The sequence below is a fragment of the Brachyhypopomus gauderio genome, unplaced genomic scaffold (genome assembly GCF_052324685.1).
Source record: "Brachyhypopomus gauderio isolate BG-103 unplaced genomic scaffold, BGAUD_0.2 sc37, whole genome shotgun sequence".
NCBI classification, from domain to species: domain Eukaryota; kingdom Metazoa; phylum Chordata; class Actinopteri; order Gymnotiformes; family Hypopomidae; genus Brachyhypopomus; species Brachyhypopomus gauderio.
In genome coordinates, this window is record NW_027506867.1 from 1,091,406 (window position 1) to 1,117,819 (window position 26,414).

A 26,414-nucleotide genomic window follows, 5' to 3' on the forward strand; every position below is an offset into this window, starting at 1 on the left:
AACACTCATGTCATTCGGTAATAAGTTCCAGTATATCTGTATGTATAACTTAATCATACCTCAGACACCATATTCCTCACCAGGCAGGAAGCATGGTACAAACGTAAATGGCAAATCTGTCCATAATGAAGAGTGTCTTCTGATATTTTGGCAGCTCTCATATCCATCTCTGCCATCTGTTGCACAAACAGAAACATGGAAATATTTTTACAGTGTAACAACTACAAATTTTAAAACATGCAGTAGTATTTATGTCATGCTGAAACAAACACGTACAAATCACATACCGTGCAAACGAACACACCGCAGTTGACACTGTCATTTTGTTTCCATGACTGTGCACTTGAAACTTTCCACCCATTCAGTGAATCATGTTGTCGAAATATGTTTCTGAAAAAACAGCCATATTTTATATATATATATATATATATATATATATATATATATATATATATATATATATATATATATATATATATATACATACACACACACACGCATATACATACATTATATATATATATATATTACACACACAATTTTATTTATATGTTGAATACAGCCAATCATCCCACATCTTGAGAAGCAACAAACAATGTACCTCAGCATGTCCATGTCATCACTTTCAATTGTGAAACTAGCACTCATTGAGTCATAAACTCGAAGCTCTTTTCCAGGGTTATCAAAAACCTATACAATGAATCCAAAATATAATAATAATTACAACCTATAACCAACGCTGCCATATTTGCATCAAAGTAGTAATCAGCTTAAAGGAATGACTGTTTATGATACCCAAAGTATATAGTGATTTCCCCATTCTGGACCAGCAGTGCCCCCAACAATTCGTGGCCACAACACCTTTTCAGTGTTCTAGAAGAGAGCAAGAACATTAAATGTTTTTCCTCCATTATTTGTGAATAAAAATTTATGCCTAAATGGCATCATACCTTTAGAGATGCGATTTCATCATCTGGAATGTTTTTTCTGGCTTGCCATTCCCTGTGCCATATGATGAATGTGTTTGTTGACAGAGCAACAGTCTGTAGTGACAGAAAAACCAAACATCAAAACCAATATTTCCATTTAACATAGCACGAGATACCACCAGCATTAATGTAGCTGTAACAGCTTTGTCTTGTAAAGGATATGAGCTCTTTATCATACTTAATTTGGTCCCTCTGAGGCGATTTGAACCACTCGACTGTTGACAACCTGTGAAATTAAAAAGATTAAATTTTACATTAATTGCAAGCAATTAATGTAAATTAGAGAATTAAGGGACTGATTAATACAAAAGAAAAAATAAGTCTTACATCATCAGTAAGCCAGGGGAGTCTTGGATTTGGTGCAATTTCTGCATCAAGAAGATGTTGTGGACAGATACTCCGGAGGTCTCTGATTGTAAGTGGGTTATCATCAAAACGTGTGATTGTCTGCCTCTGATTTCTTTGCCCAGTATACAACTCCAAGAGTTTGTCCTAAAAAAAAAAAAAATATATATATATATATATATATATATATATATTATATATATATATATATATATATATATATATATATATATATATATATATATATAAAATATATATATATATATATATATATATATATATATATATATATATATATATATATTATTCACAAATAATGGAGGATATATATATATATATATAATATATATATATCACTGCTGTTTATGTAAAACAAAACAATGTGCATTCTGCTGTAAGCTATGACTTAGTTCTTATTACCTTATTGTCAGGAGCAATAGGAAACATGGTTACTGTAAATGGACCGTCATCAGATTCGGTGTGATGCTCTTCTTCATACTCATCTGCAGGAGATGAGATTTGACTCTTCTCTGCTGAAATGAGACATATCAATTACCACTTATTAGTGTTTATCACCAAAAAGCATATTCTAATATTCTCTCCATAAAATATTAGCTTTGGCTAAGTAGCATATTTAGATTTCATTATTTTAAAGAGGACCTGCAAATTATTACAAAAAATAATTGGTCTCAAACCAAGTACCATAAGAGCTGAATCTCAGCTTCCCTGTGATGTCCACATGCAAGGCTTGCTTGGTTAGTAGCTCCATAGTCTTGGTGTATTTTTGGTTAATGTTGATGTTGTGAAGATGAAAATATAACCTCAAGGTAAACATATAATGTTGATCATTCATCTGGCACAATGAGTACCTGCTTGATGACAGTTCTCTGTTTTAACCAGAACAGCCAAATCTGGCACCAGTTTTAAGCTCCTCAGATGTTCCTCTGGTCTTTTTTGATTTTTTTGATGGAACCGATCATACAAAGAATACCTTGCACTGGTTCCCGTCACAGGGTGCACAGAGGAAAACCTGTTAACACATTTTGCCTTATCATGAGAGGCTGATCCTGATGAAAAGCCAACACTGGTAATCCATGGAAACTGGACATCAAGACTTTTCTCCAGTGCAGCCTGAATGTTCTCATCTGTGTTGGTACACAGACGACCATCGTGTGGCTGGAAAAACTGCTGGTTTGTCCGGTTGTTGATATGTCTGGCAACTCGTCCAGCGATGTCGGACACGTACACTGTGGAAGGATGTTTAAAACTCAAAAGAGCATCTCCGTTGTCACGGGCTGACTCCTGCCACTACAATGCTGACTGGTAATACACTACAGAGTGTACACAGGTCATGTGTAGCACGCCACCTAAAATAGATACAAACAGAATTAAAAAAGGGCTAATGACATTTTACTCTATAATACAAATTTAAAACACCAAAATAGTGTGAAATATTTTTTATATATAAATGCTCAATGAATATCACATCAAATATCTAATAAGACACAGATAATACAGTGTTAAATTACACTGAAAGTGTTTGCTTGTTTGTGTGACAACAGAATTGTCTCTTACCGCCAGTATTCTGGAGCTTGACAAACATTTTAGGATACAAGTCCTTGTATAGGAGGAGCTCCTCAAGCCGATTGATCAAGTCTGTCCGACTACCGACGTCTGACACGCCAAGAGCATTGCATGCTTTGATCAAGTCCTCTCTTCTGGGCTAAGCAAAGGAAACAGGCATAAAAAAACGTTTCAATGTCATGACTAGAATTAAAACACAAAAGGTACTAGAAATGTTGTAGATAAAAATCTTAACTATATTTTCTAGGGTAATACTTACTGCTTTTGAATCCAGAGCTTGCAATATGGCATCTTCGTCTATATTCAATCCACCCCTTGATGAGACAGCTTGGTCCTTCTGAGATAGACCTTTCAATATTTCGGTCTTTGGTACCACATCATGTAGTCTGATATCCGGACCCAGCCAAGGAGTAAATGCAGAGTAAGTCAGTGTAGTTTTATAGGGATTGGTCATTGTGGTACCTAGCGAGACAACGTAAACATACATATTATAACTTGAATATAGCATTCATTTATAAACAATATTGACTGATAGTTCTAAATTCTTCTTACCATCACAAAACCCAGATGCTACAATCCGTTTTTCAAGCATCTCCCATCTAGTCCTCACATTGACTTGGGTATCCTCAAGTTTGCTATTTTCCAAATTTGGGCGTCTAAACAGGTGAACTAGTACATGAGACACAATTAGCTATATGCCTACACCATGGGTTAAAGCAAGAAATTTTCATTTGACTGAAAATTTTTCCTGGCAAAAGACAATGCCAGCAATTACTGACAATGTGGTGTAGTTGGGACAAGGCCTCTTTTGCCTAATTCTACACAATAAACACATTTATAAAGTATATTTATCTAAACAGCCTGTGTAAGGAGAGAAGAGAGAATCTATGCAAGAACAAAATGCAACACCTGAGCAATAAATGTACATAAATGTTTATATAACGGAGTTATGTGGGGGTCCTCTTCCAGAAAATTATTTAAAGATCAAGTCAAATTTAGTGAATCCTGGTGAGTTTTAAAAGGTATGAAGCTCTCTTGTTTTTATCAGATTCACTATCGCAAAAACATAAGCCGTAAGATTACCTGCTTTAAGTAGGTATGTTACAAAAAAATTAAATATCCAAAAATGGCAAATTAAATCACACAACTGGATAGAGATTTTAAATACAAACAGAACAACACCATCCATGTTAAATTGGTTTAGAAATAAAAAGTTGACATTTTAAATGGAAGAAATGCGCCTATTTTCTCAGACTGTAAATGTCAGCTAAATGAAGAAAAGTCTGTCATCGGAGCCACCGCGATTACGTCATTTTCGGCGCGCGGACCCTCGATTATATATGCTTCTCTCACTGGCGCTCATCAGCGCTGAATGGATGACGGCGGTGTAGTCATGTTTGCGGAGTTCATACACCTTTACAAGGTGCAATTCAAGCACTTGTATGTCACTTTCAAGGTCCATTTCAATATTTCCCAGCACGTTAAACTTAATAAAGTTAAATATTTATACATATACTCGAAATGATTCGACATAATTCGCTTTTTAATCACATTATTTAATGGTGGTTTATTTTCAAAACGCCCAATCTTAACGTCTTCACGTTCTCTCATGTTTCGTCCTGGAATTACAAGAGGCTCGCATTTGTTAACGTAATACAAGACAACCGTTCAGTCTGACAGCCATTTGTTGTGAAACGAAGTAGTTACAGTTTCAAGCATTTTCAAGTATTTTAGCCTAAATTCCAGCACTTTTCAAACCTGAAACACAAAGCAACATTAAAATTCGTCAGGTAAATGTTTATTCCCGTTTTTGAGGGGTGTTTCTTTCTACTACCACATCGTTTCGGAGACACGACACGGTCTCTCCAGAAAATATAAGGAGGGATGTAACTTTTTGACGTAATGTCCGAAAATCTGAAGGCGGACCCGCAAGTCAATCAAATGACACCGCCGTCATCCATCCAGTGCTGATGAGCGCCAGTGAGAATAATATTTCGGCCAAAAAACAGATAGCACGCGCGTGTGTGGTTTATTATTATGATTTGACGGAATTTCCCCCCCAAAAAATCAAATGACGGAAATCCGTCGTAGTGACGGAGAACTTTAACCCATGGCCTACACATTACCTCTATGTGCATTTTTTGTACAAAAAAATCCTCATGACCCATAGACAATTCACATACATGTTGTCTTTCTACACCTGAAATCTACCCTATATTTTGCTGCCCTTATTTTGCATTTTGGGTTATGTTAAATGAAATGTCAGGGTTAGGTCCCCAAAGACAGAATAGAGAAATTGTGTTTTAGGTTTTTTTTACCTGGTAAATTAAAAGCAATTTTCCAATTTGCATCAGCAATCAAGACTGGTGGATTATGGCCACATCTGTTGCAGGAATAACTGTAACTGTAATTCCTTAAAGCAGAAAAATGGTAAAATGCCCTTCTTATGACATTGTGGGGGACTTTGAGGTTGGCATGGTCCTCCAGAGTATGCAGAAATCGCCCAACTGCAATGTGATTCTATAAAAAAATAAAAAGACAATGACCACCTGCAGTCATATTTGTTAATAATATATAACCATGTGTAAAAGCAAGATATAGGGTCTCACCGATAGTCCTGATGTCAGCAGAGAACAAAGAGGAATGGTCAGAAAAACCTTATTGTTATAATTGTGAAATCCAGACCAATACTCTTGGAATCTCACTGGACATCTGCAAACCGGACACTCCCTTATGTACACTGGCACATCTGAGACAGTAACAATAAAATCAATTTCTTACAGATAAACTAAATAAAATACAAATGTGAAGAGTAAATGTGAGTCTAAAGAGCTATTTAAAAAAGTATTAAAAATCTAAAAAGGAAAATGGCATAATTTTTAAATGTTTGTTATAAAATGCATAAATGTGTACATGATATGCTTTTTATGTTGTAACAATTTGATAAAATATTATTAGTCACATTGATATCACCACACCTTTGATCACTGTGGAAATCCCATATACTGTTCCATGATTTGTGACGAGTGTCTTCTCTCCCAAAGCTGGGGGAGATGGACCTGGACAGTAAGGACAGTTTGTCTCAACAGGTTCGAAGAATTGTGGGACTTTCTTCTCTGTTTTTGAGAGCTCAACATCAAGCTCCCCTGGGATCCTCTTTTGTCTCCAAATATATTCTGTCAGCTGGCATACATCTACTGAAGGCCCCTTTGACACATCTCTTCTGGTGTCCTCTGACTCTCTGACCCTTTCTTCGATATCATCTATTTCTTCAGCACTTGGGTCCATTTCAGCATGAAGTAGATTGCGTCTCTCTTGAAAAATCCACCACATGGATATGTACCGATGCACACATTTTCTAATTTTGTTTCGGCATTGGCAATGCCACTGGCCTGTCTGACTGTCAAATGTTACCCTTGTCCTCCCAAACTGACACCAGTTGTCTTTCATCCCAGTAAAAACAGAAAAATACACATATCTCTCAGACAAACCATGTTCTCCCCAAAAAATTGGAAAAACACTGTCAGCACCTACAGACAGACTTTTGGAATTCAGACCAACACATTCATCTTTTTGAGATGTGGAGACGAGGCCTCTGTCTACCATTAATTGTAGGGAATCCAGCCTAAGCACTGGGGGTTGAGAATAAGGAATAGCACGGTTTGTTCTGTGAAGATGTTGGCATTCTATTCCTGGGTTACCACTTTCCAACCCTATTTTCATATAGTCTCTGCATAATGGTACCTCACAGGCCAAGGACTGAGACAGAATAGACTTGCAAACATGAATTGCAACTCTGGGTCCATAGGCATCTTTGGGGGTGACAAAAATTCCATTTTTGTCATCTATGCAGATGATTGGCTGGCCCTCCTTGTCATGCTGCTGTGCTTCGTGGCGCTTCAAATTAGACCTGTTACTGAAGGTCATCTGGCAAACTGAGCACTCCAGCCTTGATGTTCCACTTTGCTACTCTTCTGGTGGATTTCCCATTTCTGTGGTGGGCTCCTCTACATTAAAAAACAGTTTACAAATAGCAGACGCAGAAAAGCAGGTTACATTAAAAGACAAGCACAATTGTCTCACAAATAAAATAAAAAATAAGATATTTACTTGCAGTTGTGCCTCTCTGTCTGTCTCTAACTTTAAAACCTGCAACATAATGATGAAAGAGGTTGAATCTCACCAATACAATAAAACAAATACATTCCAAGTAAAAAAGGGAAATGTATACAAACCATGATTACTCAGATGTTTTATAAAATCTGGTGTGCGGCCCAGAATGTGGCGGCACCTAGGGCAATGCCAGTGGCTCCTTTTTCCTTCTTTGCCATCAGCACAGAAGCAAGGAATGGAAAATTTAACTACAACGACAAGTAACAATGTATTGAAGATGAATTTTGTACACACTTCTAATCCTGACATCAATATACAAAACTTGGACACTCAAGCTCACACACCTCTAAAGAAAAACAACAAAAACACACAACAAAATATGACAGACAGCACAACTAAAGCAGAACACTGTGAGCTGTCTCAATGGCAACATTTCAACCAAAAATATATATACTTACTTATGCCATTATATTCAAAATAAACAGCAAACTTTAGGTGCCTTGTAATAAGATGTCCACGAGATGCTTTAACTGCATTCTTGCAGTAAGGGCAATTTTGGCCATCAGCCAAAGAAAAAAGTTCCTCCTCTCCTGTAAACTCAAAAGAAAAACCTGCAAAAACATTACTGTATGGTATATACTACAAAATTTCACATGTAACTGCAACTCTAACTTACACATAAACATATGCCTCATAATAATGTATGGCCTACAACATTGCTATACGTATAATATCTCTTGCTCCTTAGAACTTTGTTAGTCTTAAACCTGATTTTTTTTAATTCTTTTGTTTACTGACTGTCTATTAAGTTTAATCTTACCTGCCATGCTGATGAGAGAGTAGGAGGTATGGGGTGATGGAAGTGAGTGGGGGGGAGGGGGGTGGCTCTTAAAAGACCTGCTGTTTTAGGCTAAGAAGAGTAATAGATGGAGGAGAAGGTGTGAATAGTGTAAGAATGTACCGAAATGAAGACAGTGTGAGTATCTAATGAAAGAACATTGGATGTAAATAAATAAATTCTCTGAAACAGTACTTTGTAATGTATAGCCAACTGTAACTTAAGTACAGAAGTGTATTTAACTCGATGACCATTAGGTCAGAGTAATTATTTCACTTTAAAAATGTCAATTTGTTTTCAATATATTTGTAAAAATGTAATTTAGCCTAAGTTAAATGTTTTATTCAAATGTTCAACGAAACAGGTTCATTTTCATTTCTATACTTCATACTCTACTTTATCTAACTAAGGTATCTAACGTTAGTACATATCGGAGATTTCACAATTAACACAGTAGGGGTTCTCAATTCAGGGGCGCAGATAGCACTGGGGACGGGGGGGACATGTCCCCCCCAGATTTATATTGACCCCATCCGAAATCTAGCATCTACAAGCATAATCGTATATATTGTACAGCTTGGTCCCCCTCACTTATTTCAGCGCTATTGAAAAAAGCACTCCGTCACGAGTGTTACGTTCGCCCCCCCCCCCCACCCCCCGCTCAACAAATTACGTTCGCCAGGTCGGAGCTATCCAAAAAATATAGTTGATTACCCCTGATCTACAAGCATAAACGTTTATATTATACAGCTTGGTCCCCCTCACTTCAGAATTCCTATTTGCGCCCCTGTCTCAATTAACATGGACTTTCCTTGTTTTTTCCTTTATAGCAACGTATTTATTAGTATTAAGACAACCCAACCCCCATTATGTACACAAAAACGAATCCTCTAACAACATGAAAATTATTAAAACTATTTAGCTAGCTACCTTACTTAGCTTAGTCATCGAATAAGGTGACACTAGCTGTGATTCATGGTGACGACAGACAGTGATATTCAACTATCTAGCTAACACCAACCTAACACTATCAATATTACAAATGTTGAAAAAGTTTGTACTCGGTTATGTTACATTCCATTCCTGTAATTTTAGTATGTATAAAGGCAAAAAAGACACTTGCATCATAAATATCTTGACGGATTCCACTCAACGTATGTTTTTGCGTAAAATTTACGCCAGCCCTCGCCAGAAATGTAACTAACCGCGCGGCGCAAAGGGAGCAACTGTGACATTCCCACCTTTGCAACACCACTGCAGAGTGACGTTGACCAGACGAACGAGCACAGGGTCCGCTACTTACCAATGTAAACACCACGGACACACGGCTATAGTGATTGACGGCTGTCACTAACTGCTCATTCCAGCTGCCAATTAGACATTTTCCCGACACTCACAATAGGCGGCTGCCATTGGCAGTTCCATCCTACTGCCAGTAGAGATTGGCTGCCGTCACTGGCTGCTCCTTCCTGCTGCCAGTAGAGATTGGCTGCCGTCACTGGCTGCTCCTTCCTGCTGCCAGCTGCCGATAAGAGATTAAACCCCCTTTCAACAACTCTCAGCAAGACCATCTAAAGCTAGGCGTACACTGTGCGATTTTTGGCCCATTTTCAGCCGATTTTTCACTCCTGCGACTATTTTTCGATCGGGCCGAGTTTCGGCTCAATCGCGTGTCGTGCATCGTATAGTTTACACAGGTAAACGAGGAGCGATTCACACCTCACGACCAACTCCTGATCAGAAATCGCAGCGTCGCAAGAATATCAAACATGTTTGAAATTCAAATCGCTCCTCGTGAGATCGCATGAGAGCGTCGGGTCGTATAGTGTGAGTATATGAATCGTGAGCTGTGAACTTTTAAACCCTGCGATTTAGTCGTACAGTTTGAGCTGGAGCTGAGTACACGATTTAAAATATCGTACAGTGTATGCCCAGCTTTAGATGTACACTGTAACAAGCTGTACTGGTCATCTCCCTCTTCATTAGCTATGCATACCTTACACCTGCATACACTACGTTTATAGACTTCCAGGTTTACCTCTAGAGCAGGTATCACCAAATGGCGGACCGCGGTCCGGATCCGGACCCGAACGCCATCCTGTCCGGACCCAATCACATTCCTGATTAACTGGATACGGACCCAAATGCCAAAAAAAATTTAATGGGAGACTATATTTTAAACCGGAGAATTTATTTTCAGACGAGTGTTACGTTCACCACCCATTTGAGTGTTACGTTCCCCCCCGCTCAACAACTTTCGTTCGCCACCGCGGACCCGGACCTAAGGTCTGAGCTATCTACCAAAAATGGACCGCGGAAAGATTTAATTGGAGGCAATCAGCCTGTGACAGTGCTGAGGTGTTATGGAGGCCCAGGATGCTTCGATAGCAGCCTTAAGCTCATCCAGAGTGTTGGGATAAGACACAAGACCCAACACTCTGGATGAGCTTAAGGCCGCTATCGAAGCATCCTGGGCCTCCATAACACCTCAGCCGTGCCACAGGCTGAGTGCCTCCATGCCACGCCGCATTGAAGCAGTCATTTCTGAAAAAGGATTCCCCACCAAGTATTGAGTGCAGAACTGAACATAATTATTTGAAGGTTGACTTTTTTACATTAAAAACACTTTTTTTTTATTGGAGCGATGAAATGTGCTAATTTTTTGAGATAGGGATTTTTGATTTTTCTTTACTTTTTGCCAAAATCATCGATATTAAAACAATACAAGGCTTGAACTACTTCAGTTGTTGTGCAATGAATCTAAAATATATGAAAGTTTAATGTTTATCAGTACATTACAGAAAATGATGAACTTTATCACAATATGCTAATCTTTTGAGAAGGACCTGTATATAAATGGACCAATACATACATAAATCCACTTAAAATGTTCCTAATAAATTAAAAAGAACTTTAACTTATGTTTTATAGTTTAATTGACACTCTTATTTATTTATTATTTTGTGCTTTTTAGGTGTTTGTATTTTATTTATGTATATAATTTATTTTGTGCTCTTTAGTTGTGTGTATTTTATTTATGCATTTATTTATTTGTCTATTTATTGGTCCATTTATATATTTTGGCTTTTATTTCTACTTTTGTCAGTTTTGGTCCTCCACAGAAACCCACTACAAATTTTAATGCTTTTAAAAACTAATGTCACACTGACTCAATGGTTTTAGGGGGAAATAATTATTGTTATTGAGATGTTTTGCCAATAATAAAAACATTTGTATTACAGTAAAAAAAACGAAACATTTTGTCTTCTTTTTTATTTTTCAAAGCATTAAGTTTTGAGTGAGTAATTGCATTTTTGTGTTGCATAATTGTGCAGCCTTGTTGCATATGCAGTCTAAAAATTTTGGATCAAGATTCAAAACAAATTACATATATTGTGCTAAAAAAAGTGTAGCACAGTTGGAAATGGAGTACATGTCTATTTGGTACTGTTTTTTTTTGAGCATGTTCATTAAACAGTTTTACTGTTTGAAATGCATTTTTGTGTAACTTTCTCCTAGTAAATATTTATCTTTATAAGTACATCCACGATGACATAAGCAGTAGTATTACACAAATTTTTAAGGTGATTAGTATTCAACTTTCTTTAAAAAATTTAGTTAGACTTTACCTAATTTTTTCTGGCGTTTCAGAGCTGTTGACATTAGATACTGTTTACTAAAAGTATTTAGTTAAATTTACCCAAATAAACACTAAAAGTATTCAGTTAAATTTACCCAAATAAACGAAGTGCATCCACACACAAAAAAAGTGTTACTATTACTCAAAATTTTAGGGTAATTGATGTTGAAATGAATCCAATAAAGTTAGGTAGACTTTACTTAATGTATTTAAGTGGTTTAAAGCTGTTGACATTAGATACTCTTTACTAATAGTTTTTGGTTAAATTTACCCAAGTAAAGTGGTTGCAAATTGTTACCCCAATTTTTTTGGGTAAATTCTATAGGTTGTTTTTAACAGTGTGGCGGACTTAGACTGCTGGGGCTTGGCAGTCTTGTTCTTGCATTTGGGCTGCGTGACTTCAGGTTTGGAGGCTTCAGTAGTACGTCTTGCCACCTGTATAGCTTGAGCCTTGCGTTCCAGCCAATGTGCGAAATCCGAAAGTGTGTATGTCCGATCACTGCCACTGCAGATGATCCCCTTGGATATGCAGTGCTCAGCAAAACGGTCTCTGTACGTGGCGGGTAGCTTACTCAGCAGTGTGTCCTCGTGAGAGCCACATCTCAGTTCAGCTCGAGAGGGACCATTGATAGTGCTCAGCAGTCCCACTAAAGTGCTAACAGCAGATGAGAAGTCCTCTAAAGCCTGTGCGTCACCAGGCCTGATAGGGGGAGAGTTCAGGATAGCTTTCAGCTCTCCTTGGACAAGCTGGCGCGGTTGACCATAGCGCTGTTTGAGGGCATGCATGGCGCTACTATATGGTGTTGGGTCGGTAACATACCTCAAACGCCACCTGGCGTTAGGCAGTTTGAGAAGGTCAAGAAGTATTTGGTATTTATATTCCTCGGTTAAGTGTTTGTGTGGACTTAACACACTGTCAAGACCTTTCTTCATCATGATTAAGTCACTCTCCTTGCCAGAGCTGAACGGGATAAGCTTGGGCTTTGTAATACCGTAGGAAGAAGCAATGGCCATTTCCAGGATGCCCAGAGCTGTTGGGCCCTGTGGTGGGACAGGTTTCCTGTAGGGTGCTGGTGGTGGCATCCGAAACATGTGAGTAGATGGCGGGAGTGATGTATAATAAGGGTAATACCCTCCAGATGGGTAAACTTCAGGAGGATAAGCAGGGTACTGAGGACAAGCCTGATATTGTGTTGATGGAGGAAGTGAATGCTGACTAGGTCGAGGAATAGGATCACTCGGTGGGACAGGAAGTGGATGGTTTACTGACTGTGCTGGCAGAGCCTGAGGCGTAATGGGCTGTGGCGCAGACCATGGTGGACGTCCATCCTGTCGATGTGGGGTATGAAGTGCAGAGTTGAGGTGGGAGATCCATCCTTCATGGGCACTTGTGCCGAGGCCTGGTGGACAGGCTGGGTAAGCATGGCTTGGTCTTGTGCACGTGGCTCTCCAGTCTGAGGCAGAAAGCCGAGCTGTCGTGACGGGGAACCACTCTGTGACACTGGTTGCTGTAGGGGTTCTTCCCCAGCTGCAGTAGTGTAGCGAGTGGGGGTGTGCACCGGTATTGACTGATGGCTGCCAGCAGGGCTGTCCAGGGTTAGTCTTGGCAAGCTAGTGCAACTCCTGTAACTGTTTGGTAAGGTCGTTGCAGCAGGCTTCAATACGATGCCATTGCTCATCTTTGTCCTCTGCAGAGTTGGAACAGGTGTGATTAAGTCGGCAGGCACTAGCTGGCTAGCTGATTGACTCTCTGTAGCCTGATAGAGGTGTCGCGCAAAGGGAGGGAGCTGTTTGGCTGGGAAACCAAGTTCGTAGTCCCCAAGATGCTGTGGGAGCTGTCTCACCCTTTGGGGACGGGCTTGGACGTTGTCCTCTCTGTCATCACCTTGGAAGGTCGCCATAGTGCTGTGGGCGGAGCAATCCGGTTCGAAGGACGTTGATGGCTAGTTGCACCCCCCCCCCCCATGGACCATGTGCTCCGGTCAGAGAACAGCTGCAACTTCAGGTGATAACTTATTGAGAGGTTTATTTATTTCCAACCATTACAGCGTGTGCGTGTTGGTTTGTGTGTGTGTGTGTGTGTGTGTGTGTGTGTGTGTGTCTATTATCATCAATGCCAGTGGCGTGCACAAACATTTTGGGGGGCAAGTACTCAGGGGGGGAAAAGGGCACTTTTTAGCGCACGTTGAACACTTCATTATAAAAAAATTACACGCATATGTTGAATGAAATTTGACTTTTATTTGTAACATTCTCTAAACGTGAGTTTTCAATGGAAAAAAAGTCACACCACCAACTTATAAAATCCATATCCAATATAAACTATATACAGTCATTGTTAAGTCCTTCAGTTAACTTCTGTTTACCCTCCACTGTCTGCAGGCATTGTTGCATATATTCTGCAATTAGTAAATCAATATAGGCCTACAATTAAGACAGTAAAAAGACCAAAAAGTAGGAGAAGTTATAGGCTACTGAGTGTTGTCATTACATAAATGCAGGCCTGATAGTTTTCAGGCGCCACGCCGGAATTCCGGCGTACCTGTCCGCGAGAAAAAAAAATTTGAGGGGGGGAAAAATCCGTCAAATCATAATGATAAACCACACGCGCGCGCATGCTATCTGTTTTGAGGCCGAAATATGATCCTTATGATCCTTACGAGGTTCCCAAGTTACGATTTTTCGTGGTTACTACACATCTCCCATTTACTGTATAAAGCCTCGTTTGGACCTAAGTGGTTCTGCGTCGTAAACGGAACTTGGTGTTTGGTGTGCGCGGCGTCAGGATTAGTTAAACGCAGCTATGGATAAAGGTATTGGCCAAAAGCCTAGCTTTAGGATAGGATAACTGCGTATAGTACGTTATTTACGTACAGTATGTACGTATGTTCCGATTTACACCGAAAATCGATTTACGACGGAATAACGTCGTAACCCGGGGACCGCCTGTATTTCAGACATCGGAAGAGCTTCAGAGGTAGCTACAAGATAAATTCAGTATTTTATCTTTATTCTGATTAAGTTAAATTTTTATCAGAAATATAAGAGTGCTTTTTTTTTTTGAGCCGGTACAGGTGGTCAGATGATCTGGTTCATCCTGGCCGCCTTACGGCGTAAGGTGTAATACATGAACAAAAGCACAAAATGTATGTCCTAATAAACCAACACAAAATATTTATTAAATTTATTAAATTTTATATATATAAACTAACTATAATCATAATACTTGTAATTCTTTTAAACTTTATTTACATAATTTCTTTGAGTTGTCTGGTATCCTATAATTTACTAACAGTAATGAATAATAATTAATCATGCCTGTTTTTAACATATTGTGTCTAATATAAATCTTTAGGTTACATCATTTTCTCAGAATATTAATAGAAATTTGTTTTTATTTCACTATAATGATTACCTTTAAGAATGATAATTAAAGATTAATTATTAAATATTCTAAATATGGTACACTAACACTCCACCCCCCCCCCGCTCAGAAAAAGTTCAGGCTCAGGAATTTTTCCCACTATCACCCCTGTAAATGGCGTATGGGCATTTTTCACAGGTAATGGGGAACTTCCCGTTTCTTCTTTCACAAATGAATGTGTTAATTTATGTTGCCTAACGAAACCTATACAATATGTATATGTATGTGGTCGTCCTCACGTTATCTATCATTGATTTGGGCTAGAGCAGTGGTTCCCAAACTTTTTCTGCCGTGCCCCCCTTTAGAAGATAAGAATATTTTTGCGCTCCCCCTACACACACACCCCCATATTGACACATGTGCACATGGTTTAAGCCTGGTTTATACTTGACGCGTTGTCAGGGTCCGCACGGCGAAAATGACGTAATCGCGGTGGCTCTGCACGTGCGCGAGCGCTGTCGATTTGCGAGGTCGTGCACCTCTCGAATTTTGTAACTTTGCGCGCACCGCGCCTCAGCGCAATGAACAAAGTCATGTTTGCTGGGTTCATACACCTTTATAAGGTGGAATTCAAGCACTTGTACGTCACTTTCAAGGTCCATTTTAATATTTCCCAGCACGTTAAACTTAATTAAGTTAAATATTTATACATATACTCGAAATTATTTGAAATAATTCGCTTTTTATCACATTATTTAATGGTAGTTTATTTTCAAAACGCCCAATCTTAACGTCTTCACGTTCTCTCATGTTTTATCCTGGAATTACAAGAGGCTCGTATTTGTTAACGTAATACAAGAGAACTGTTCAGTCAGACAGCTATTTGTTGTGAAACGAAGTAGTTACAATTTCAAGCTTTTTTAAGAACTTTAGCCTAAATTCCAGCACTTTTCAAACCTGAAACACAAAGCAACATTAAAATTCTTCAGGTAAATGTTTCTTCCCCTGTTTTTGAGGGGTGTTTCTTTATACTACCACATATCGTTTCGGACAAAACTACAAAGAATGTGACGCGGCTAGTATAAACGCCTCCACCATTCGCGCAGATTCATAGACGTGTATTTCTATCTATATAGATCTATGTATATATATATAGTGTGTGTGTATATATTTCTTTATTTTGATGCCTTTTGTAGCGTCAGATAAAAATGTTCTTTCACCGGTTTTGCAGGGGTTTTTTATTCTCCACTGCCACCTATTGTTTCGGGGAACACTGCAGTGAAGCTCGCGCAAGTATAAACGCCTCCACCGTTCGTGCAGGGTCACGCGCTACGGTCACTCGCGAAAGTATAAACCAGGCTTTACTTCCAAGCTCCGCGCCCCCCCTGCAATAGCTCCGCGCCCCATCTAGGGGGCGCGCCCCCCACTTTGGGAACCACTGGGCTAGAGTGACTAGGGCTGTGTTCGAAATAGTCTACTACATACTACTGGCATACTGATCGAGCCCCAAATCAATATGTCGTATGCAGTATGTGACCAAAATGAAAATTTCCAGTACGCGAAACATACCCGGATGACCTACTACTTCCGCAAAATATTCCAGTACGCGAACAGAGCTGTCTTCGTGGTGTACTGCATCCCATCATGCAACGCTACGTTCACGTGACCCCGTAGTGTGCTTTGCTTTTGTCGCATACTGGAAACTGTACTACATACTACTACGAGGACCAGTATGCAGTATCCAGTACATACTGAGTCCAGTATGCAGTATCCAGTATGTAGTAGTCTATTTCGAACACAGCCTAGTTTATCAGGTGACCAGTCTGCTAATAATGCTTCGTAGTTTGGTGCTGTATGAGACATTTTACTGAACAAGAAAATGATTTCACGTTGGGCTTAGAGGGCAAACGGTACGATTTTACTTGATGTGTATGTGACCTGGCTGGTGGGGCATGGGATAAGAAGTCTATCTGTGACCATGCGTGCTGTGCTGAAGATGCTTCCTTCCACTCGCTAAACTAAACTGCTGCTGCAGCGCATCTGATGTGACAAAGGAAGAGAGAGGTCGGGTGTGTGCGAGGTGGTGGCTCATTTCAGAGCATTGTTTTTAATCGCTCAGGTTTTCAAAAGATCATTTCAAACCGACCTCAGTAAAATGTTAATAATTATATATATATTTTTACCGAAGTTTCAAAGGGCACTTTCATTGATAAAGGGCAGAGTTGGTGGTGCTTTAGCTTTACCTGATGCCTATGATCAACGTACATGTGCACACAAAGAACATACCATTTCAACAACATGCTGGAGCAACACAGCAAGTGTCCGCTAGCGAAGAACACTGAAAGTTAAGTCGTGAAACATGCAAATGCGTTGTGCGTCACAGCTGACATCACAACACTGACTCCAGCAGGGAGTTTTCCACACATACTTATCAGTTTACCATCATTGACTTTCAGCGTTTGCAGTGGCATGTGTTTGCTCACCATAAAGTGTCTCAACATGGATGACATGTTGTTGTTGTACGACAACTCTTGTGTAAAAAGCACCGTCCCTATAATAATAGAAATAATGTGACTGCATACTGTTTCATTATTTATGCATTTTCCAGGCTATTCAAAGCTTTGAACACAAGTAGTAGTTGTAGTAATAGTATTATTTCTGACACTTGAATTAATTGTACAATTCAAAATTTGAAACATACAGTACAACCCAACATATAATGGTGCATATTAAATATTGTGTTTAGCGCCAAAACTACTCATCTGCTGTTCAACTCTGAGCCAATGAAATGCACTGAATCCCTTCAAAATGCAATCGACCAGTGAACTGTGGACCGAAGCAGTGATGACGTCTGAAGCATTGCTTCAGCTCTGCGGTCAGGAAGAGTGACCCAAGCTCCGAAGCGTCGGTATCGTTTGCCCATCACTACCTAGGTGAAATCCAAGTGGGATTAAACGCACATGGCAGTAAGATGAAATATAAAAACATAGTCTAAGTGGTATGACTTGAACACAACTACCTAATGTTCTTACTTTTATCAAGCTATGTTTGCCCTTCAGTTGATTATGGTTTTATAGCTAATAGGAAAAAGGCTGAAGTAAGAAAAACAGGAGGGAGGCCACCACCTCCACCTTTTACCCAGGCAGATGAGCTGGCACTTCCACAGAACAGTGGAAGGCCCATCACTCCTGGAATCACTGGAGGGAGCTCATCTGAGCCATTAACCCCCAGGACACAGGACACTCCTTATGTTAAAGGCATGTTCATTACATTTAGTTCATAAACTGTGAACTGCATTGATATTCTTAACATGTTTAGTGCCTTCTCCCCAGTGGTGTGGTGCAACTAAATGAGCCTCCTGCAGTTCCCAAATCTTACTTGATGTGTATAAATATCAGTGTTTAACAAAAAATTTAAATTCCTGTTGCGGGATGATGATGAAACTGTCTCTGCTGCCTCAGAATGGGAGAATCCTGGGAGGCCTATGGATGTACAGTATATGTTGAATATGTTGATCATAGTATTTCATTTGATTAAACATGGTAATGTGTGTGACTGTCCTATAACAGAATGTAACTGGTGTCTCAGGGCTGGCTCCAGTGTGGTTCCTCTGACCGCCACTAGGAGGAGCCCACGGGTCGGTTCCAGGCGGAGTTCCCGCAATCAGCGTTGATCTGCTGCAGCTGTTTTCCTCCCTACTTAAGGGAGAGAGCTGTAGCAGGTCACTGCTGAATCGTTTGGTCCACATGCTGAGCGATCTCAGTCAGTTTTCTCTCCTCGTTGGTTTCATGCTGGTGTTTTGTCTGTTTTGTCTTGATCTCTTTACTTATTCAAGTACCTACCTTCTGCGCCACTCCCTGGCCTCCCTCAAGTTTTCCCCCTGCTGTTATTTTCCTGTCCACTTCTGCTTTTATTTGGGAAAGTGAATATGAGGTTACAGTGTCTGTATAATCATCCAAGCTGTCACAGGCAGTTCTCCTTGAGTCCCAGTCTGTTTCAAAGCAGTCTCATGTGTCCACTGCTTTGTTGTCCTCGCCACCGGTTTTGGAAGCTTTAACCTCTTGAGTGAAAAATATATTTCAGAGAGGGAAAGCAGTGCTTAGTGATCGCTGTTACATCCGTACACCAACCACTGTTGATGTAGAAACGGACACCTCCACCTGTAACCTTGCTCGAGAGCGCAGCTTGCCAGTCCGTGCAGAAGATATTAAATCCATCTAACTGGAGTTCACAGTCCGGTATCTCCTCACTCAGCCAGGAATCCGTGAAGCGCAACATAGGATGTGGAAAAGTCTCTGTTCATGCTTTTCATCAGTGCCAGTTTGTCCATTTTATTTCTAAATGAGCGCACATTGGAGAGGAATGTCCCAGGTAAGGCTGTGCGTGATCCACGTCTCCTCAGCCGCACAAGCACACCTGCGTGCTTACATCTCTTTCTGCGTCTCACTTTGCGAATCAAAGTATGTAGTAAATCTGTTGCAAATGCAATAAAAACAGGAAATGGATCCATAGGTTTTGTCCTAAGGTTTAAAAACTCTTATCTGGTGTAAGAATACCCAGGAGAGTGACCAGACACACAAACAAACAAAACGGAGCGCACCTAAGTACCAGGGCGTCAGTTTGTGGTGCCGTCTTGGTCGGTCAATGTCAATCTATGTCACATGCCCTCTCTGGGGTGACCTTGAACCCATGCAGGCACTGAAACCTGGCCTTGAGGATCCTGATGGTCATTTCAACCCTTGCTCTTGTTCCAGGTTGAAGCATAACTGGGGTCCAGGCTCAGGGTCATGGTATGGTGTCATCACATACAGCAGGCACGGACACCCTCTGTCTGCAAGGAGGATGCCATTATATTGTCCTGTAAGCACACAGGGGGTGCAGTGGTTTAAAACTGAAACAATGTAACAATACACTAAATGTGAACCACACTCATAGCTAAAGTGCCAGAGGGGAGTCAGTTCCAGATGGAGCAGTGATGACCTGCAGCTGTCTTCCCTCCTATTTAAGGAAGACAGTTGTACTGCCGAGTTGTTTGAGAGAATTCACATAGTGGCATCAATCAGCCTTTCTCTGGTTATGTGTCTGCTAGACTCCTGTGCATTCTCTCTCTAATAATAAGGTAAGTGACTAGAGGTAGAGTCCTTTACTTCTGTGCCGCTTCCTGGTCTATCAAGTTTCCCTTCATATCCCGTTTGTTATTTTTAGGAAGGTTTGGTTTGATCACCTGGTTCTTTGGTTACTCATTTGGATTCTGCGTGTTTTTCACGCATTTTTATTTTCTTTTTGCCAACACGTTGAGTTGCATCAAATCACTGATAAATGATTTTGATCTAAACAGCAGGCTGGAAAAGGAGAGGAAAAGACAGGAAAAACAAATTCATGTGCTGCTAAAAAACTTTATTCTGATCAAATATGGATATCTATTCCGGGATTCTTGAAGTGGAATGTCTATTCCGGGTGTTGTGTAAAGTGCGACTCTGTAACAGAAAGAAAAGAGATTATTGGAAATTATAATAAGAGATTAGTGTGTATGTGTGCCTCTTGTGCTCGCAGTGTTTTTGAACCTTCCTTTCCATGATGTTGACGGGTGTAAGTGCCTCTTGTGCTCGCGCGGTCCATGATGGCGATGAAGAACAATTCAAAGTACACCTTTATATTTTGAATAAGATCTTTCAGAAGACAAAATACGTACCACCACATATACTTATCAACGTACCTTCATGTAGTTGTAGCTAACACTTGCTACACTGCCAGGGACTCTTTCTTACATTTGCGGCAGGTGTACTTGCCGCATTCAACACACGTTGACGCTGTGGTTGCAGTGTGACTGCATCTGACACTGGGTCTTCTTTCCAGGAGCAGGTGAAGGACGTGGCGTATTCAACTCCTTTTCCTGTAGATAACGATGACCAAGTTCCCCAGCAAGAGCACATAGAAAAACTCTCATGCTTTCTGTGGACCCCGTGCATGCCTTGTACAAAACATGCGCGTTCATCGCTGCCAGGTCAAGTAGGTTGTAGAACACTGCAACGGGCCACAGGCGTGTTCCTGCGCGCACTGTGTATGCACACACCTTCTGGTCCATGATGTCAACGGCGCACTGCAAAGAACAATTACAAAGAAGTACATGTTATATTTTGAACGAATTCATTCATGTATAAATTGATTCTGCAATGCCAACACATATGCATACCTTCATCCGGTTGTAGTCAGTCAGTGTTTGGCTTTTTTCTGTCGTTGGCAATCCTCACGTGCGTGTGCATAGTGCTGAGAATGCCCTGGGGGCATACTGTCAGCAGCGCATCGTGTGACCTGTACACCTCCGTTGAAAACTTCTCACGTCCCTTGTTGTTTTTAGCTTCCGTGGGAATTTCCTGTCGAATCTTATTTATCGTCCCAAGCGGAGTTGTATTGCATTCCAGCAACTTTTCAGCCAGTGACAGAGATGTGAAGAAATTGTCTGTGGCTACAGTTCTGCCCTTGCCCAGGTATAGCTTCATGAGTTTCATAACCACATTCTGACACTTTCACCCTTGGGACGATCAGGGTCCTTTCCCAGATATGGAATGGAGTTGCACATGAACTTGGTCTTCAAGTCAGAAGCAAGTCGAACGTAAAACGTTACCGGAGGGGTTTAAAATGGACACAGTGAGAAAAAAACAGATTTAAAGTGTGCAGAAACGGTCTGAATCGTGGTTTGAACTATCCTAGTTTTTTTGCCGGGACCGAATATTAAAAAGAAGAAAAACCGGGACAAGCCGGGAAAACCGGGACAGGTGGCACTAAAACACTAAAAGCTATTGAAGTGTGGCACTATTTCTGCTTCTATCATGACTGAAGAACACACCCACAGACAGCAGCTCATACTAACTGAACATACCCCTAACTGAAAAGAAATATCTATCTATCTACGTATCTATGTATCTATCTATCGAAGTGCATACACAAGAAAATTTGGGACGCTTCATACATAACGCCAATACCATGCTAATGACGTGCATAAACGAGAACAATATGGACCCGTGATAATAGTTCAGCGATGTAAATGTGTGGCGCTATTGAAGTGCATACACAAGAAAATCGGGGACACTTCATAAATAACGCCAATACCACGCTAATGATAATGTGTTTCTGCTTCTATCATGACGACTGAAGAACACACCCACAGACAGCAGCTCATACTAACTGAACATACCCCTAACTGAAAAAAGAAATCTATCTGTTAGAAGCATTGTGTTTCTGCTTGTTTGTGATCTGTGATCTCTGTGATCAGAGACTTTCTGGGTGAGGCTGCTGCCTCAGTCTTGCTCTGTGAATTAACATAATAAAGGGTGATGTTTGGTCTTGCTAATTGCTTGCAAGAAGGAGAAGAAGGAGGGGTGATGTCCTGAGAATCCTGAAATCTCAGGAGCTCTAGTGTTAGAGCTGTGGATGGGTTAGTCTCTTGCCTTCCAAGGTGAAAGTAATCCACTTTGATTTTGCAATGTCTTTGGCTGTCTCCGTTACAACACAATGATGTTAAACCTAGTTCTAGGCACAATTGTATAATCATTTACAACACCGCCATCTCTCACAAATTCTGCTATGGTACCAGCGGACAAACCAAAGTTAGGTGCTGTTGGGTCAAGTGATGGACATCCTTGGGCCTGCATACCACACCCCGTCTGTTCTGTGTTTGTTTTGTGCGTTATTTTGCATGTCGCTTTCTAGGGTCGTTATAGCGGACATATACTCGTCATTAAGACAACGTATTTGATCGCTTAGTAATAAATGACCCCACACTTCATACATGGGATCATTACACAAAAAATCAGGCGATTGACCGACATTGTCACCATCACACATATCGTTTTGCTGGCTGTTAACCATTTATCTAATGTGGTTTGTAAAAGACTGCACATTGCTGACATTAGTGGCTACATCGTCTTGTTGGTTATTAACAAGTTCATCAATAGCAGTCTCATACTCGTTGTTTAGACATTTGATCGTTTAGAGACAACTGTTCCCATGCATCAAATACATCACTATCGCGCTGATTGTTGTTTTAGATGCCATGACTGTAGTCCCCGCAAAACAAAATGTTTTACCACAAAGATTTTAAATAACGCCAGTACTTTCGAGCTTGTGCTGATGAGTTGATTTATTTAACACACGTCCTGAACAATGCTAAAGATACTTTCTGAAAACAACAATGTGTAAGCCCCTGGTATTTTATCAATGAAAATTATGCTTGTTATCTGGAAGAAGAGGGACCAGCAACGGGTAGCAACTAGGATCATTTGAGTTGTAAAAACCTGTTCAAATTAAACATTAGGTCTATCACTTTTTTACTTTGTCCTTACACATTTCATGAATTTCTTTAATTAAAATAGAATTATAATTATCTGTATTGTCTTTACACAAAACCTCAACACGTTCAACCTGTTTCAAAACATCTTCAACCCTGTCGTTTAGAACACACTGTCTGCGTTGCACGTCTTTGTGCAAAGCTTCAATACGCGCAACCTGCCTCTGAATAACGTTATCACGTCTGCGATTTAGAGCGGCCTGTCTGCATTGTTCGATGGAGATTCTCGTGATCTCCTGTGACATCTGTCTCACCAATGTTGTGAGCTCCCCAGCATTGCCAGAATTATGTCGCCCAACCTGATATTGTCGTTCATGCTCCTGGTTGGGTTTTAGTTCATCCCAAACGTCTCTTGGCCCCGGCAAGGCAGCATCTAGTCCATCATCCCACACGGCTGTGGCGACGGCGTTTAGTCCATTATCCGGCACAATAGCAACAACGTCATCCTCCTTTATTGTAAAACTTATCGTTCCACGTCTTTAGTAACTCGTCAGACCAACCAATGACCCCCAGATCAGGATCAGCGCAGACCTCATACACCGACAGATCGTCGTTGCACAAATCTGTGAAAAGATTTCAAGTTATTAGACAAGCATGCATAAAATACAGTGTTATGATCATCACGATAGTGATTTAATTTGTGTTTCATTACCGATTGTTTTGTAGTTGTCTTCCAACCTAAACCGCTTTCTACACGAGCCGTCGGTGCCAAAATTAACACGTTTTCCACGCACATCGGAACCTCTAGGGTCTCTTGGGGCGACCCCAGGACTGCTTGTTAAACATGGGTTAAATGTTGTAGACGCATGGCGGATGTCGCCGGTCATGATGTCCTTGGGGTATGCGGCCGATGTGCTGGGGACAGCGTCGAACCCCGGTGGCGTTAAGATGTTAGTTGCTTCAACTAACCGTGTCAGCCCCACTACAGAACACACACAAATTAGAAGTCGTTGTGTTATATATACACACACAGTTATGGCACAGTTACCCAATATTAAATGGTCAAATAACTCACCAAGAGGGTTCAAATACCCCGACGTGTTCACAGTTTCTGGAGAAATAGTAATGCTTAACAACAACAACAACAAATAACATTAAAAGACAATTTTAAAATAAGAAGAAACATACCGTCACAAAGTTGTGATAGTCCTTCAATGCTTCTAACGGCCTGGATTGTTTCACGCTCTGGTGTACCTACACAACAAAAATCCCTGTTAAGTAAGCAAGAAAATGATTACAGCACTGAAATTCTTACTATAAATACGTAAAAGTCTGTAACACAAAACATACTTACTGAGAATGTGGGAGTCCATTGTCCAAAATGGTGTCTGAACGGAGTTTTGTCACACTGAGGGTCGTGGGCCAACTATATATACCATTTTAATCTGTCAGCTCTCTGGCATAGCTTACCCCAAAGAGAATTCAGAGCCAGCTTCGCCACAGATCTCTTAGCAGGGTTTTGGGTAATATTTTCAGGCTGCAACACGATGCCTTCATGCTGGCTGTACAGACGTATGTACTCGCGTTTGTCATCACTGTTCTTGACCCATGCCGGGTAGCCTGAGCTCTCCTGTTTTGTTTTTAAAAACATCTTGATGTACCCAGAAAAGAGTTCTGAAGAGCTTGCCGGGAAGTGCCACACTTCAAAAATTCTGATAACTGTATACCCCAGCTCCAGAGCTTTCAAAACTTCTATGCTCGACCACGTACCGGTTAGAGCCCGTTCAGCATCACTGTGCTGGCAATTTGACATCCCTGCGATCGCGCATTCTCTACAGAGAGGAAACAACAACTTCCCCCCCCACACGGAATGGCAGGACAGGCATCCACAGACCTCTAGGGGGAAGCACTTTGATTCTGAAAATGCCAAAGTAATTCTCCAACGGTTCAAAGTCTTTAAAAATGATCGTTGGGTGCCCCACGGGATATGTTTTTGTCTTATTCACAAACGGATAAAGTGAGGTGAAATCGTAATACTCGACCTTCTCACCCGGCTGTGCCACATAGTGGAGGTGGAGTGCGTTCGTCCTACCACCAAACAGCGCATCACGTGGGTTCAGCCGTTCTGGCATGTCGAATGATTTCAGAAAGCATTTCACAACATCAGATTTTCTCATTTCCAACCACTCATGCTCCCACAATACAGTCACCTGTACCTTATGGGTGTGTTTCAGGTATTGGATTCTGTCCTGTGTTCTCTCTCTCACCTCCCCGTAAGACATGTCTTTGTATAAGGGGTGTTGGACGTGTGGCGCGAAACACTTTGAACATCCGTGATAAAAACATCCTAAGAATTCAAAGACATTTCCTGACCCATCTCCTGCCTCATAATAACCATCTACCGCGTATCTGCCGAACCATACTTCACCACCATTGAGAGCGTGTTGTATGTGAATGTTCTGGCTACGCATTAAGAATTCTAGCCACTGAATAGCGGGTGTAGAAAACGTCTTCTGTCTATTTATATACAGGTCCAAAGGAGGAATGGCCACGGTGTTCCTAGCTAAAAAGCGAGTTCTGAAAATTTTTAAACACACGCTAGCTATAGTGATGCAGCTAAACGGATCAACGTTTGAGTTGTCTAAGATTTCCCGTCTGAAGATCATGCATGCATTTCTCAATCTTCACGTCGTTTACACAGTACAATTCTATCTCTTTAGCAAAATCAAAGACACCATCTTTTTACAGTCTCATACCAGCGGTAAAACTCGTCTCTGTCTTTCCTCATCATGTTGTCAACATCGTAGAATTCGGGGGCGGGGTAAGACCCCACATACCCTTGATTTTCAGGAATATTAAATCTGTGGGGAAAATGCCCTTTGATTTCTGTCACGAACCCCATCGCACGCGGCATGGCTGCCAGCCTCATAGGCAGAAAATACAGGCTGTCAATAAACCTCTGATTGAACGCATCATCGGTAAAGCACATCACCTTGCTGCCCTGCGCAATGATAGTGGGAGTAACCCCCTGCTTGACGAGATAGTTGAGCAACAAATACGAGTCGTACCCTTTAGCATTATGAGCAACGAACGTGTACCCTGAAAATTTCTTATTTCTAAACCTAGTGAAGAAATGCTTCACACAATCCTCTCCAGCAGCAGTCCACGTATCTCCTTTAAAATCCATACAGCAGATGAAGTTAGCGACATGTTTACCCGTTTCTTGGTGGCATTCGAAATCATAAAAGATGAGC

General features: G+C 40.7%; 2 protein-coding genes across 2 annotated transcripts; both read right to left on the minus strand.

Moving 5' to 3' along the window:
- Positions 1–53: 53 nt before the first annotated feature.
- LOC143485751 (uncharacterized) lies at positions 54–2,491 on the minus strand. The gene is made up of 7 exons (XM_076985280.1): positions 2,037–2,491; positions 1,755–1,867; positions 951–1,043; positions 796–873; positions 602–690; positions 288–390; positions 54–176 (listed from the first exon to the last, which is right to left on the minus strand). Exons 1-7 carry the CDS (start codon positions 2,185–2,187, stop codon positions 54–56), a joined length of 750 nt encoding a protein of 249 aa, XP_076841395.1. The 5' UTR covers positions 2,188–2,491.
- Positions 2,492–3,426: 935 nt separating this feature from the next.
- On the minus strand, positions 3,427–6,845 carry LOC143485752 (uncharacterized). Its single transcript, XM_076985281.1, has 4 exons — positions 5,897–6,845; positions 5,528–5,667; positions 5,237–5,438; positions 3,427–3,587 (listed from the first exon to the last, which is right to left on the minus strand). The coding sequence occupies exons 1-4, from the start codon at positions 6,843–6,845 to the stop codon at positions 3,427–3,429; spliced, it is 1,452 nt and encodes a 483-aa protein (XP_076841396.1).
- Positions 6,846–26,414: the final 19,569 nt, after the last annotated feature.

Excerpts from the sequence above, each read along its gene's own strand:
- LOC143485751 (XM_076985280.1), bottom strand. The coding sequence starts at position 2,187 with ATGAATGATCAACATTATATGTTTACCTTGAGGTTATATTTTCATCTT. Across the intron at positions 874-950 it reads ATGAAATCGCATCTCTAAAG|AACACTGAAAAGGTGTTGTG; the intron begins GTATGATGCCAT and ends GCTCTCTTCTAG. Across the intron at positions 391-601 it reads GATGACATGGACATGCTGAG|AAACATATTTCGACAACATG; the intron begins GTACATTGTTTG and ends CTGTTTTTTCAG.
- LOC143485752 (XM_076985281.1), bottom strand. The coding sequence starts at position 6,845 with ATGACCTTCAGTAACAGGTCTAATTTGAAGCGCCACGAAGCACAGCAG. Across the intron at positions 5,439-5,527 it reads TGCTGACATCAGGACTATCG|AATCACATTGCAGTTGGGCG; the intron begins GTGAGACCCTAT and ends ATTTTTTTATAG. Across the intron at positions 3,588-5,236 it reads AATTGCTTTTAATTTACCAG|TTCACCTGTTTAGACGCCCA; the intron begins GTAAAAAAAACC and ends CTCATGTACTAG.